Source organism: Populus euphratica, unplaced genomic scaffold, assembly GCF_000495115.2.
Source record: "Populus euphratica unplaced genomic scaffold, PopEup_1.0 scaffold1195.1, whole genome shotgun sequence".
Classification (NCBI taxonomy): domain Eukaryota; kingdom Viridiplantae; phylum Streptophyta; class Magnoliopsida; order Malpighiales; family Salicaceae; genus Populus; species Populus euphratica.
Window position 1 is genome coordinate 45367 of NW_011501035.1, and position 16913 is coordinate 62279.

Sequence of the window (16913 nt, forward strand, 5' to 3'; positions counted from 1 at the left end):
AATTTAATTAAGTCTATAAATATCTAATTTTTCTTTCTTAAATTGAATTTTCTTTGTCAAGAAGGCTCTCATTAGTCAATAAAATACCATCAAATTTTAATTTTTGTATTATTGAACACCCTCAACCAATTTTTAATCATTGTCTAGGCGTTCTGACATCCTTTTCTCACTATTATATTTATGTTATTTTTTTTTTAGAGAGAGAAAAAAATGAATTAGGGAATAACCTAAAAATAGGTTATGATAGCTCCATTGAAACAATGGAATTTCCATAAGCAATTTAAAGGCTGTTTTTATTATTCTTGCAGTTTCAATATTTGGAAACATGAAATTGCACTCGTTAAATAAAATTATTTTTTAAAAAATTATTAAACATGTCATGATGAAAGCAAAACAAATTTACATTGAAAAGTCATTATTCCACTAAGCCTCGTACTTGCCAAGAAATAGATCCAGCTATGAAAGGACCCTACTCGATGTTGCGACATCGCACTTCGCAAGCTTGCATTGTGAGTCAATGCATGTGCCTTAAGTGTCTGCTCTTGGTCGATACCTAATGACTCATTGTTGTAAGAATTGCTCCCAGAAGAACTAGTAGCGATCATGTCCTTGCAACGCGCAATAGACTTTCACCTAGGCATCTACACAAATTAACATATACAAAAAAATTAAATGATTCCTATATTTCTTTAAAAATCAATAACATATTCTCTGTACAGGAGACTACCAAAAAAATTTAAATTGCAAAAACAAAACATATATGTTATAAATCAGTTGATTTTATTCAATTTCTCCTAACAATATAGGATAATTCAATTTCATAAAAAAAATTCATTTTGTATATGATAATATTTTTAATCTCAAGTTTACAAAATTTCAAAATAATAATTAAAATTAATCCTACATATTTAATTGAAATTGAACAACATAATTGAAAAAAAAACTAAAATTCAACAAAATAATGCAAAAATTATTGCAATAACAACTAAAATTTAACACAATTATTTCTAAGTGATAATATGTTTAATCCTAAATTGAGAAAAAAATTATTCTAAATGGATTAAATACAAAATAATAATTAAAATTAATCCTACACATTTAATTGAAATTGAACAACAAATTTGGAGAAAAAAAAACTAAAACTCAACTAAATAATGCAAAACTTATTTCAATAAAAAATAAAATTCAACACATTTATTAATTCATAAAATTATTAAGAACACAAAATTGAACAAAAATAATGATAAAAAAATAATGCAAAAAAAAATAGAAAAAAGAATGAAAAATTCTTACCTTAATGGTGTGCTTAATTACGACTGATAATTAAAAAACAAAAAGAATAGAAAAGAAAAGAGATTGTTAATAAACCAAAAAAAAAATAAAGAAAGACAACATACTTGAGGATGAGAAGAAAAAAGATTGCTTGACTTTGGCTGAGAAGAAGAGAGAGAAGAGAAGATAAAGAGAGAGAGATGACTCTGTGAGAGAAGAAGGAAGAAGAAGATGAAGCCCTGTCTACTCTGATTCTAATATTTTAATTTAGTTTAATTGATGGAATTATCGATGACTTTTCATTCCATTAGTGAAGTCAAATGAATATTGTTAACTTTTCAATAACTTTAATGAAAAGTTTCAAAAAGCTCCCTCCAAATATTATTAATAACTTCTCATTCTGTTGGTAATGTCATTGGGGAAAAAAAGTGAATAATTAAAAGAATATTAATTATTAGTGCATTGAGAAGTAAATAGTTCCTATAATGGATTAAGTTTGATCGTAAATAAAACAATGAATTCTGACTTCATATATATCCTTGGTGTCAAGTTGTAAACTGTGAGTATCACTAATGAATAAAAATAAGGAGTAACAAATGATCCGAATGGATTGAATTTGTTTGTATATAACCGAAGATGCATGTTCCTCATCTTCATTGAAAAGTTAGGATGCACATTGTTAAAGTGTTTCCAAGCTTCCTTATTAAAAGAGTGCATCATCACTCCATCTATAACATCATGTGCTTTGTGCCATGTTATGTGCTCAATAGTTTTTAATGACATGAATAACCTTTGCAATCTAGATGTGATGAAAAAGTATTTAAGTTTTTTGTGTGTAAGAAGAGTCCTTCCTCTGTTAGTCATAGGTTTATAATAATAATACCTACATGTTCTACAATCAGGCAACTCTGTATTTTAAAGGTAGTATACTATGCAAAAGTTTGGACACATATCAATTTTCTATCCTAAACCTAGGGGTTTCATCATGAACTTAGCACCATAAAAGTTTTTTTTTGTATTTGTTCTCTTCTGGTAAAATGCTTCTCGCCCATTCGATAATTTTGTTATAACTAATCTCACTCAACCCATGATTTGACTTGATGGTGAACACCTATGTAACAACCGATAATTTATTGTAATTTATGTTACTATCCCATAATGAATCATAAAAATCTTTCAAAAGATAAAAAAAACCTAACCATGTTTACATTAGGTTTTTTATTTATGATTGAAAATTGACTAGCATGATCTTGATTCATTGTCATCACATCCATAACCATATTTATATATGAATTACTATTTTCATCTACATCTCCATACACGTTGCTAGAACTAGGAGTTGGCCCAACCATCCTTTTTACCATGATATCGTGAGGAATATATGGTTCTTTGTGTGCATACCAATACATATATTTTTTTTAACATTTTTTTTATAAAAGATGCATTGTTACAATATTTAGATTGAGAAAATTTGTATTTTTATGCTTTTTGCATGGGCATCTAATACCCACTCCACTAGCATTTATCAGATTAAATAGTGCGTAAGTAATAAAATATTGAACTCCAATATAATAATTTATCATTTGCAACTTTTAGGGTGAATCTATATATATTCGTAAACAATCATTCATTACTTATATCAAACTTATATAAAATAATGATAATAACATGTATTAATTAACTACATTAACGAAATAGATTTGCAAAAATATTAATTTAGCTCAAATCTATTCCATGTATTTTAATAATACTCTAAACTAATTATCAGTTATCTACATAAATTCAAATTTCGGCACATTTATTGAAAATTTCAACTTGACAATAAAATTGATAAAATATAAAATGAACCTGATATATTAGCCATTATTTATTTCATTACAAAACATCTAAGTTTAAAATCCAATATTAGTTTCATCAATTTACAAACAAATATAATTTTACAAAATGTAAAACAAACCCTAATATGTACAAATCATAAATTCAAACAACAAATTTTTATGAGAAAAAACTATAAAACAATTAAACACCCAAACAAAATACATGTATTACAAAAGTATGCCAAAAAAGTCTTAATATTTTTAAATTGAGTTGAAAAAAAAGAAGAAGGTAAATTTACTTACTTAAATAACACGTAACCATATAATTTTGTTTTTTGAATCTTATTATAATATCCTTTGTAATTCTTTTGGTATATATTGAAAGAATTTTTTCATCCGCATATTTACAAATGTGTTTTATTATCAGATTAATTTGTCAATTGTGTTGTCTATAAAAATTACAAAACATCGTATTGTTTGAACTTTTATTTTATTTTTTTATTTTCTTATTTAATTCCCTGTATTAAAAGAATATTTCTAGTAGCGTTTATCTATGAATATATGAATAAAAACAAATTTCAGTAAAGATCACAGTAATATAAAAAAATTCTATTAATATTAATATTTTTATTTATTAATTTTGCAATAGTGACTTCACTGTATGTTGACAAAACCATGATTCTCTTCTTTTCCCCGCAATCTACACGGTACATCGACATTGTATTTTTATCCACAGTCTTTGTTTGCGTTTTTCTTTTACGATGAAGACTGTAATCTCTACTTGAGTGATTTACACGAGATTTATACAAACGAATTTTTTTGTTGCCTATTTATTCTCTCTGCTTTTAGCTTTTTGTTACGAGTTATGACCTTTCAAAGCTTAGTGTGAACATTCTTTACTTATGAACAAAGACTTAGTGGAATGATTTTGTTTTTGATAATTATTTGCAGACAACAAGTTGCAAGTATTCTGTGGATGTCTTGAGGCCAGCTTTTTTCTTGCAAAATACCATTTCCCCCCATCATTGTTGGGTCATTGTCGCTAGCAAGAAGTAAACAATGGATAGGTTGTTTCTTGTTTCGACTTTGATTTTTCAGGGTAAAATACCAGACAAAAATTATTGATGTTATAGTCCTGTTGGGGCAATGGTACCAACTGCAAATCATTCTTCTTCTTCTTTTTTAATCTCAATGAGCTGTTCTTAACCTTATTGCTAGTGTTGTGGTGAGCTTGGTCTCCAACTTAATGACTACACAAATTAGCTCCAGAAAATGTTGAAATATCTTCCTCTCGATTCGATGACTTCATCATGATGACTACGATACGGGAAAATCAAGAATTGAAAGTATAGTCATATACGGGATTAGTGTTGTTGGCATGTATTCATAGCTTTTATGGACAAATAAGATATATAAGGTGCCAAAACTAGGGCAATTTCTTACGATGTTTTTAAAAATGATGATCAGCTAGCGTTGGAATTTGTTAAAAAAGATGATAAACTAGGGCAATGTTGATGAGTGTTTTAGAATTTAAATAGAAGCGTTTCTTGTTATCCCTAGGTCTTTATTTATTTATTTATTTAATAATTGTAAGTTCTAGAACCTTAACAATTAACACAGAGATTAGAATTTAATTCTCTTTCGAAATTTTACAGTTAAAAGATTAATTTCCAGTCTGAACTTTGGGGATGAAAGAGACAAAAGACTAGTGGTTTTTCGGGTCATACACGCTGCGTAAGAGAGACTCCATGGCTACAAGGATGGCTAACTAGAAACTTCTTGCTTGTAAATCAACCATAGCCGCCTCGAAGAAGACTGCTGACTTTTCTTTCAAGCTGACTGTCCCTATTGGGTAATTGACATGTGTCATAAATGCTGTTCTTGGACGGGAGCTACGCACCAAAATTGCATCACTGCACGTAATTTGCATGTTTTGTATCGTTTTTATATATTAATATTAAAAATAATTTTTTAAAAATAAAAATATATTATTAACATGTATTTTAATATAAAACATTATTTAAAATATAATCACCACCGCACTACCACACTGACATAGTCCCTGGCCAGTCAAATTTCCCCTGTATTTTTCACCGTTTTAGAGGGCAGTGAATTCCCGGCCGTATGTCGGCTCGCTCAGGGCTGAGCTGTATTGGGATCCAGGACAGGCAAAATTTGTAATTACTGTTACATGCTCAATCTTGCTAGGGAATGGCCTCTAGCATGGAAATTGTTTGATTAGAACTAAGATTAATTTCCAAATTTACAATTGCTAATCTAGTTTAACATTATAATTACAATTAATGATAATTTAAGTTGTTCGTCACAAAAGGATTAGTTACAAGCATTTTAAGTAATTTCTACAATTCTTTACATAAAAGAAAAATGCATACAATTAAAAATATATCTAAGGAACTACAAACTCTAAATTCTATGACTATCGTGTCTTTTGTAGCATGGTATCTATAAAACATATAAAATATAATAATAAGTTCATGATAATAATTATTTCTAGAAAAATTATTAGTCTCGTCTTGGACAATTCAACATCCTTTTTTTACCATATGATATTCTCAATTTAATTCTTTTTCTTTTATCTTTCTTTAAATACACAATGGTCACATTATTTGTTTTTTTACTGTAGAAAAAGCTAAACTTGCATTTCTATGTATTGTTTTTGCTTCTAAATAGGCATTACATATATTATAGGTCATTTTTACTATATATATATATATATGATTTGTGTGAAGAATTATGAAAATCATGAAGGTTGTGTTTCTATGATATGTTAATGACATTTTTCGGCTAATCCATTTTAGCTAATTCATTTTGTTCTAGTGTTTTTGGACATGAAAGTCTATGAATGATACCATTAATTTTGAAAAAATTCTACAAACTTTGATTAAGAAACTCACCAACCTATCACTTTGAATTATTTTAACATGAGCATCAAATTGTGTTTCTATTACTCGAGGAATGAAGCAAATATTGTTGTTGTGTCAGATTTTCAATTCATATGAAAGAACCATATATGTCAGGAATACTCATCAACAATAATTAAATAAAACTATTGGCCATCATAAAACGAAACAGATGTAGGCCCCAGACATCAATGAAGTGTATACAAAAAAGAGATAGTATATGACTTTCTAGATTCAAATGGTAACTTTGTTGATTTTTGCAAAACACAACCTTCATAGAAAGCATTTTGTTTATTTATAGATGCTAATCATAACTTTGTAAGAATGTATACTTGAGAATGACCAAGTTGTGCATGTCACAAGTTGCTAAACACTTTATTTATAAAAAAAATTGACTAAAGATATGGAGAATTAGTGCAAGTTGATTAAATATAACCCATCCTTCATGAAACCTTTAAGAATTACCTGCTTCATCTTCATGTCTTTGAGAATAAATCCTTATGGATAAAATAGAAAATAACAATTATTATCTCTTGTTAATAAATAGACATATTATAGTTTCTTATTAATTGCAGGAACTATAAGCACATCATTTAGCTTAAGATTAGTTGTGTACCAGTGCTAGACAAATCCTGACCATTGCTAACCATAACAGAGTCATTTTCAGAATAAGAGATAATATCTTAGAACTTTATTTGTGTTAGATGCCATATGCTGGTTTGCCCTAGTATTAGAATACCATGTCCAATTTTGATAACAGTAAAGGCTGTGTATTGATCAGCTTCTTCATCAGACATAAAACATCCTTCTACTTTGTGATTAGGTCCCCCAAATTGAAAACAAATGATGCCATCACGTCCATAACTATCATTATGTGAGGCTTGTTTCTAAAGAGTTTTAGTAGAGCTTCCATTTTGGCGAGGAAAACGAGTCTCTTTAGCTCGTAATGATGAAGTACTGCTAGTGGAATTTCTTCAAGTGAAATTGCGATTATTGTGGCCTCTAGTGCTGGGGTTTATCCATGGCTTTGAGTTTATGCGACCATGATTTGTATAAAAAGCCACAAAGGGAGTAGTTGTTTGTGGTCTTTGAATTTGAATTTTAAAGGCGCGGAGTTTTGCTAATAACTCCTTCAAAAGATGGAAAGAAATCTCTAGCGTTTAATGCTGCTCATCCATTGGTTTTCCTGCACCACAAAGAGATAAGGCCAAAGATTTTTCTTTATGTAAATGATCTTCTAATAAAGAGGTATCTTAGGTCAGGGACTGTAGTTCGCCTTTGATTTGTTGAATGTGATCTCGAGTGTGAGTACCATAAAAAGTCTCTAACACTTGCCACGCATCATATGAAGATTCACTATTAATGACTTGAGAAAAAGGTCCATCAGATAAGGAACTATTGATCCATCCAAGGATCAATTGATTAGTGCGCAACCACACTACTGTAACATGAGTTATTTGCAACTCACCATTCTTACCAATGATAGTTGACACCGGGCAGAGGACTTATCCTTCATGTATCCAAGAATACCATAGCCACATAAGATATGAATAACCTATGCTTTCCACATAAGATAATTGTTTGAAGTTAACTTGATGAAGATATCAGGTATATGTGATTTTGGAAGTGAAATCTTAAGAGAAGAAGCAGGGAACATTGTTTGAACTGAGACAAAAGATGCCATTGGGGTAGAAAGCTCTGATACCATATAGGAAAAGATGATTTTACATTTCTATGTATTGTTCTTGCCTTTAAATAAGCAGTACACATATTATAGGTCATTGATTCTTACTGCCACCACACACATGATTCGTGTAAAGAATAATGGAAATCATGAAGTAAATAGAAGGAAGAATTCTAGTAGAGGATCTCTCAATAGAGAGATCTTAGAAGAAGATCTATGTAGGATTTCTGCATTTGCATCCTGCATAGAATCTCTGCATGTATTTTTATATTTCTTCATTATATATTTTCATATTTCTTCACTTACATACTCCTCCAAACCTTATTCATTTATTTTATTGTTTTAACTAAAATATTTCCTTTATTTTTTGTCATTTATGAAAAGTACACAAGGATTAGTATGTTTTCATAAATTCAAATAGTAATTCACATTTATTGATCCACATCCATAATAGATTTGTTTTAATTACTAGTATTTATTCACGATGATAGACCTCATATTCATTAGTCTTCGTCCACAATAACATACTTCACATTCATTATTATTATTCCTTTGTGTTATTTATTTATTATCCTTTTTTTAAGAGGTTTTAAATTCTCCCCTTTTAATAAAATTTTATCCTTAAAATTTAATTTCTTATCTATCTAAAAAAATAGGCTTAGATACCTTTTCTTATATCTGACTCACTTTCCTACGTGTCTTCTTTCATTTAAGAATGATCATTCCCCTACATTCATAAGTACATAAAAATCAAGTTTATTATATTTTCATTAATATTAACATTGTGTAAGTGATATTTATCCCTCATTAATGGTATTAAGAGGAGATGGTGTTCTAATCCATCCATTCAAGCAATATGACAAAGCTTAAAAGCTATGGATACCTTATGAACCACCCTAGGTAAAGGGTTCATATTTTTTTTCTATTCTCTATACATTTATATGTTTATTTTCAAAGAATTTTAGAGAAGAAAATATTATTATCATATACAACTAAGAACAAACACTCTTATTTTTAGAGTTTAAAGTTCATTATCTTATTTATTGCAATCACTTACTAAAAGTCAATGACTTTATTATTAGAGAGTCTACAAATTCCACCAAAATAAATTGCTTTGTAGGTGTCAAGTCTTTTACATTCAACCATAAATTTCATGAATTTTAGAGAAGGAAATATTAATGTGAATGTATGATCATCCTCTATCTAAACACTTTAAAAGTGATCAAATCTAGCACTTACAAGTTTACAAGACAAGAGATCGAATAAAGAAGAATATTTATTGTTCATGAGTTATAATATGGCTAAAACGTTTGATAAACCTTATAGACCAAGATTGTCAATTTCATGTTGTTCCATCCAGATTGGTCAGTATATCCTATTCCAGTTAAAAAACAAAATAAACTAAAATAGATTTCATCTCACTCAAAATCTCAGTCTATTCTGGAAATTTTGCCCAAATTCCACTTGGAATGTTTCAACCCCATTCTGGCCAAATAATGTTTCTTTTTTTTTTCTTAAACAAATCTATGTTTTTGCACTAATTTCATCTTTCAATACTTGGTTAATTTTTTTATTAGACTTCATAATTTATTATTACATGCTTTTTTATGGTTACCTTAGTTTCATGATCCATGTCACGAGTTTAATGAGTTAACTCAATTGACTTGAGTGTTTTTTAGGTAATTTTTTTTTTAAGTTTCATCATTCAACATCTTTAATATTTTTTTATTATGGATTACTTATTGTCATTTGTAAAAGATTTTTTTCTATGAAATTACGATAGTCTTATAACTCGAGTCATGAGTAAGTTAACCGAAGTAGACATAGGTCATTTTATTATGCCATTTTTTAGATTGAATTTTTTTCAATTTCATCATTTAATAATGAGTTTATTATGAATTAAGCTTCATAATTTTTTTTATTTGGGTTTATTGTGACCTTATGACCTGGATTGCGGATTTAAAAAGTTAACCCCAATTGACTTGAGTCAATTCAATATGTTTTCATCTTAATATTTTTTTTAAAAGTCATCTTGATTTCATTTCTAGATTTAACAATGTTACCAATGGAATTTTTTTTTGGTATTTTTAAACTCACATTCTATTGATATATTTTTTTACCGATGTAATCATAAACAACAAATATCTATTGAAAAAACTCTCGTCAGTAGTTTATTTTTTGTTTGTGAGTCCGTCAATAATAAATTCACTAATAGGGTCACCGACAGACAAATCATGCCAAAAAATTACATGTCGGTATATTCATCAATAAATTTAACCTATCATTGATATGAAAACTGTATGTAATTCCAACAGTATTTTTATCTTTCATTAGCATGTCCATCGGTAAATCATCATATTTAATTCCATTAGTATTTTAATTTTTTTTATCAATATATCCATCAGTAAATTATTATATGTAATTTTATCAATGAATAAATAACATCAGTGACATTTACAATAATTATTTTCCAACTTTCTTAAATATAGTGATGGACTAGGTTTGTTAGTAATGTAACACTTGGACATCATGGAGACCATTTAAAAATTATCTCTTGATTGAAAAAAAGAACATATATTTGGCATCTTGTTCTTTTATGAGAAAATATCTTGTTCGAGGAGTCACCACTTAGTATTATGGTCATTAGAAATTATAACCGGTCAATAGAGATTCTATAGTATGAGACTAGTTATGCAAAAGGAAAGATGCTATCAACTCTTAAGTGTCCTACCTAAGGCAAGCTATATTACTGATTTTGTTTAAAATTTCTAAGAATTTGTTCTTCTTTTTTTTTTCTTTTTTTCTTTTTCCTTTCATGTTGTTGACTCTGGTGTTAGTCAACAATTTCTACAAATATTTTCAACTTTGATGTTTGTAAATATCGCACAAATTCAAAAAGTACAATACTTCTGACTTTAATGTTAGTGAATATTTTTATAAAAAATAAATTTAAAAAAGAAATTTCTACATCATTTTTTTCTTGCTTATCCTTTATTATTATTTGCCCTTTTTAGATGAAAGTAAAAAAAAAAATATTACACGACATATTTGTATTTAACAGTAACAGTCCACAAATTAAGCATATTTACAAAAAACAAATACAAACACAAAGAAAAAGTAAAACAAAGTACAAGGGACTCACAAATAAATCAATAAAGCCCAAATATTTTTTGAATTTTTTGTTATTGAAAAAGGGTTTGTTTGCTTAAATATCAAATTAGAATGGATATAAAAATTATGGTTAAGGCATAAGGGTGTGTTTTGCCAAACACACCCTTAGCAAACACTATTTGGCAGGTTAGACCTAAAGCCTAGACCTGTCCTACTCTTTTTTTTTTTGTTTGGATTTAGCCCAGCCATGCGGGTTGGGCTATTACCAACTAAACTAGTTCAGTTACTAGTTCAGACCAGTAACCCAATTGGTATATTTTTGTTTGCAAGCATGTATGAGCTACTCGTGCATACTTGCTATAGGAAAATGGTAATTAAAAGTGAAAAAAAGGGGACGAAATGACTTATCTATTGTTGGTCTGCTGTTGCCAATTTTTTAAGTGAAGATTGTTGCAGGTGCTCGTTGTTAGGAAAATTGGTTTTATTCGTTCTATAGTTTTTTTCCTCCCTCTTTTTGCATATGTTGAGGTCTGTATTTATAGTGTTAGAGTTTCTTAGCATGTGAGAAACAAAGTTTCAATCAAATTAATTCTCTGTTTTTTTTTTTAAGTTTGAATTTGATTAAGAATTAAATTTGAAAACAAATAACTACCATTATCTTGAAGATAAGGATAAAATGATAAAAGTACATTATAGTCCCTAGTTTTCATGTAAGTTGACAAATCATACTTTTTATCGAAATAAATCTCTAATATTCTAATTTTATATTTTAAACCCTATAAAATTAAATTAAAAAGCCAATAGGCCAAAATTGGGTTGTAACATGTAATACCCTATGTGCTTTATTAAAAATATTTTTAAAAATATATATTGAACAAAAGTAGAAAAATACTTCAAATAAATTAAAATAATATAAAAATAAAATATTTATTATACATTTAAATAATTATATGTTCAGATACAATAAATCTGAAATAGGGGCGACGTTGGAAGAGAAGGAGGATGCTGGTTGTTGCTAGGATTGTGGGGCCGATTATAGGGTGCACATGCACCACCTATCTATGATCTCATCTTTATTACCATTCAATGGAGTTCTTCATAATTAATAGTGAATCTTTCATATTTTTCATTTAGATGGGTTGTCCGATTATATACTTGTTGGTCTAATATCACTATGAATTCTGAAGTTTGAGTGCTTGGAATTGATTTTAAGTATTTAACGGGCAAAATACTAAGGGTTATTTATAAGTTCTCAATCGTAGTGTTAGAGAGTCCATCAACTTGATTATTATGGAGTCCACTAGGCGAGATCTGGATGGGTTGAAAAATCATCTCCATATCTCTCCTTTAACTATCTATTATACATATATATATATCTTGGAAAGGAAAAAAATATATTTATCAAATTTATGAAAATAATAACTTAAAAAAATAGTTGAAAATTAACATATTATAAAGTACTAAGCTCGACTATTCACAAATTATTTCATTTTTTTTACAATTATCATTTTATATATTATTTTAAAAAAAAAATTCCATCAAATTTGACTCATATTAAAGAACCACAAGATAAAAAAAATATTTTATTTTTTATACAAATAAATATAATAAAAAAATTTATACCATCTACTGCGTAAAAAAAACAAACAGAACGACGATGACATGCCATGCACGTTACATCTTTATGGATTAACAAATTATCAAAATGTTAAGTCAATAAATAATTGCGGTTAATTTGTTTTTAACCATTCAAAGAAATAAAAGATAAAAAGGGACGCATGATGCAATAAAAGTTATGTTTTAAGATATTTTAGAATAAAAAAATATTTTTAAATTTTGTTTTTATACTAAAATATCAAAATAATTTAAAAACATTATTTTTTTTTTGAAATAAGAAAACGTCAAATGAATAATGAATAATGATACGTGATCACAAAAAAAGCTCATCAAAGATAGTGATATGTGATTTGACGTTAAAGGAGAGCAAGCCGTGTTTTTTCTCATCATCAGTATACGTAACCCTTCATTAGTTAGTTAATTATAAAATAAATAAATGAATTAAATTAGTGCAACCCCAATTGTTCATAGAGCCTGCGGAATTGATGGTCAAGACAAATTGAAAAATTTGACGTGGTAAACTACAAGAAGCTTTCTGCATGGGTACAAGTCCATTAATTAATTAGGCATACACCCCAACACGTCGTTGCTAGGTCTCCACATACGAATTTGGACGCATGACCAGCAAGAATTGAGAGCAACATTGACTAATAAATTAAGGAAAGACAGAAAGAAATTGCAAAATAAATAAATAAAGTAAAAGCGAGCTAAGCTTCTTATGGGCTCGACGGAGAGAATAAAGCATTGGTAACCTGCCAATTTAACGCGTTCCAAAAATATAGGTTTACGCGTCATTTTAAGAGACAAACGCAAATATTTCAAGCAAGGAAGGCACCTCCATGCCGGTTTGCGTTTCTCTATATAAGCCACAATCATACCATTAGCAAAACACTAAATATCCTCCTTTATTCACCCTCTCCTCACAAAACCATCTTGGTTTTGAGAGATCATCATCATCATCCCAAGAAAGAATCCCATCTTTCAAGCTTAATTAGCACGATAACATTTTGGTCTTGTCAATGGCTTCATTCAAATTCTCCTTTGTTCTCTTTCTCTCTTCTCTCCTCCTCCATGCAGCTTCAGGTAATTATATATTAGATCATGCAGCACGTATATGTATATGTGTATATATATCGTAGACGTTAGCGTGTACCCACACGCACACACAAACATGTATTCTTGTTAGGGATTTGTTTTAATGAGTTTTATTAAAAGCGGGTGGTTTTGTTTTGAATTGGCAGCTGAAATTGTATGCGAGGAATTGCCAAATGACATTTGTGCATTTACCATCTCATCATCTGGCAAGAGGTGCTTGTTGGAGACATATGCAACGAAGAATGGTGCCGTTGAGTACCAGTGCCGGACATCCGAGGTGGTGGTTGAGAAAATGGCAGATTACATAGAGACTGATGCTTGTGTCAAGGCTTGTGGGGTTGACCGGAACTCCGTTGGTATTTCTTCTGATGCACTCCTTGAGCCTCAATTCACCGCCAAGCTTTGCTCTCCTGCTTGTTACCAGAATTGCCCCAACATTGTTGACCTTTACTTCAATCTGGCTGCTGGGGAAGGTAAGACCTTACAATCTATGCATGTGTTTAATTCGACAATATTTTTTTTATAAGGAATATTTTTGGCTCATGATTAAATAAAGGGAATAGTGCTAAAATTCTAGTTGGGGGGGTCCTGAAATGTAAAATTGGTGAATGTTTCTTTTTCTTTCCTTTTTTTCCCTCTCATTTTGGTAAATATTTTTAATTGAATTGGTGAGAAGAAAAAAAGAACAAAAAAGAGAAGATGTTAGGTGGGGTTTGATAGCAATAAGCATAGAGATTTGTAGAAAAATCAATAATTTAACCGCATCTTTGTGATTGTGTAATGTGTAATTTTTTATTTTTTTAAAAAAATTAAAAATTTATTTATTTATTTATTTTAAATTAAATTTTTAATGTATCTGAATTATTTTGATGTGATGATATTAAAAATAAATTTAAAAAATAAAAAAATTATTTTATATATATTCGAGTAAAAAATTATTTACATATAATATAATTTTTTTATTTTTATATATTGATATTAAAAATAAATTTTTAAAAATAAAAATATTATTTTAATATATTTCTAAAAAACAATATTTTAAAAACTTATCACAATACGAAACATTCTATAAGATAACAGGCCAACAACATGGTTTTTTTTTTTTTAAATCTAAAAGTCCACGTTTTCTTCGTAAATCCGTCTTGTTTGAATGATTCCAATATCTTGTTTTATTGCCTTAAAATTTCATGACACACCTGTTGGAATGCTTCCAATATCGTTCATACTTGCAAGACCAGAGTCAAGGGATAATTATAAAATATAAAAATAATTTAAAAAAAATTAGAATTTTTATTTAAAATAATGCAAAATACTTCAAAATATTTTAAAATTATAAAATATAAACAAATATTAGATACAACTTTCCATCTAAAAGTCCACGTTGCTTACTTCGCCTGGAATCAAAGAATTGCCTTTCCCAGTCATCAAAGAATCATACGCCCTTGTGTAAAGGCAACCATGGCTAAAAATTGTGTACTGACTTCAACTTTATTATAGCAGTGATCAATATTCCCACAAATGGCTATTTTGTCTCTCAATAATGTCTCTTGACTCCCGCAGGCGCCTTTTTGCCTGACCTCTGTGATGCCGCACGCTACAACCCTCACCGGTCCATGATTCAGCTTATGAGCTCCGGTGCCACCCCTGGACCTTCTGCTTCCGAATCGGCATCCATAGCCTCTGCCCCTGCTCCCGCTCCCATGTAATCGAACACACACACACACACACATATCTAGTGATTTAGAATGCCCAAGAGAGCTCGGCTACGCTTATCCGTCCCGGGGCTACACCTTGTCGTCCTCGGTTTTTGGTCGCGGATTGTCTTACGAGGACTCTACCATTGTTGAGCATCGTGCATACAGAATTTGTGTTCCTTTCTCTATTTGATGAAATAATACAATTGATTAATTTTTACGTGTTTTTTTAAGACATGTAATTTAAAGGTAAAAAATAATCTAAGATCGTGTCTCTGTTTGGTTAATTATATCTCAAGAAAGAAGGAATTTTCATAGACGAGTCACATATATGTATATATATATTATCAAAAATATAGAGATTGAGACATAAATTAGAAGTATTCAAGACAATAATAAAATAATATGTTATTATTCTAAATGCATTTAAGAATATCATTTTTTTCTTAATTTAGAAATATAAACAAGTTGCTTTTGCAAAGATATATGATTTTGAGTTAATTTTTATAGTGATAATAATAATAATTATTATGTTAAGATTGTGTTTCTAAATATCTTACACTGCCATCCTTTTTATTTTAAATATTTTTATTAATGTTATCTTAACAGGTTAATGCTGTTGTTAATAACAAAAGATTTTTGTTTTTATACAATTGTCATGTAAACAATCTAATTTATATAAAATGCAAGACAAAATTTGCTACAAACCAAGTTAATATATTTAAAGTATACGTACAACTAAAAAAATAAAAATAATTAATATTTAAATAAAATAATTAATGAAAAGGGGTAAATGTTTTTTTTTTTTAAAAAATCTTGGTTAGACGATAATGGACTAGGTCCACACACATGACCTTTATAAAATAAACCAAACGGCGCCTTGGCCAGGAATTTTTTTTTTTGCCCTACTATACGTTGCCCGCTCCTTTCTTTTTGTTTTCTTTTTAATTGAACAACGGGTAGCTTGTAGTGACAAGCTATCTATCACCTACTATTATTCTCTCCGGAATCCAGTCATTATTATGAAGGGTGATAAGAGGGTTTGGCCTAAAAGTTAACTTTCAATCCCGTCATTATTTAGGAGAATGGCTTAACTGATTTAACCATTGTAGTGTGACAAATCAGCTACAGTGTCAAAGGGGTTAATGCTATAATTGTAAAGAAGGAATTCTCATAGAAGAGTCACATATATATATATATATATATATATATATATATTATGTTAAGATTGTGTTTCTAAATATCTTACACTACCACCCTTTTTTTAAAATGTTTTTATTAATCTTATCTTAATAGATTAATGTTGTTGTTAATAATAATGTTTTTTGTTTTTATACAATTGTCATGTAAACAATCTAATTTATATAAAATGTAAGATAAAATTTGGTACAAACCAAGTTAATATATTTAAAGTATACGTACAACTAGAAAAATAAAAATAATTAATGAAATGACGTAAATGTTTTTTAAAAAATAAAAATCTTGATTAGACGATAATGGACTAGGCCCACACACATGACCTTTATAAAATAAACCAAACTGCGCCTTGGCCAGGAATTTTCTTTTTTGCCCTCCTATGCATTGCCCGCTCGTTTCTTTGTGTTTTCTTTTTAGTTGAACGACGCGTAGCTTGTAGTGGCAAGCTATCTATCGCCTACTACGCTTCTCTCCGGAATGCGATCATTATTGTGGTGGGTGATAA

At 29.1% G+C, this 16913-nt stretch overlaps 1 protein-coding gene across 3 annotated transcripts in view; it reads left to right on the plus strand.

The window, feature by feature from the left end:
* The first annotated feature begins 13113 nt into the window (after window positions 1-13113).
* Window positions 13114-16913, plus strand: part of LOC105117111 (uncharacterized) — a 4465-nt gene continuing 665 nt past the window's right edge. Inside the window, exons 1-4 of one of the 3 annotated variants that reach the window (XM_011014658.1) lie at window positions 13114-13505; window positions 13664-13990; window positions 15078-15227; window positions 16396-16415. In XM_011014658.1, coding sequence (XP_011012960.1) covers window positions 13442-13505; window positions 13664-13990; window positions 15078-15223 — 537 coding nt within the window. In that variant the 5' untranslated portion in view covers window positions 13114-13441 and the 3' untranslated portion in view covers window positions 15224-15227; window positions 16396-16415. Of the gene's footprint in view, window positions 13506-13663; window positions 13991-15077; window positions 15432-16395; window positions 16416-16913 lie in introns of those variants that run through there. The other 2 variants (XM_011014659.1, XM_011014656.1) reach the window with 2 other exon arrangements.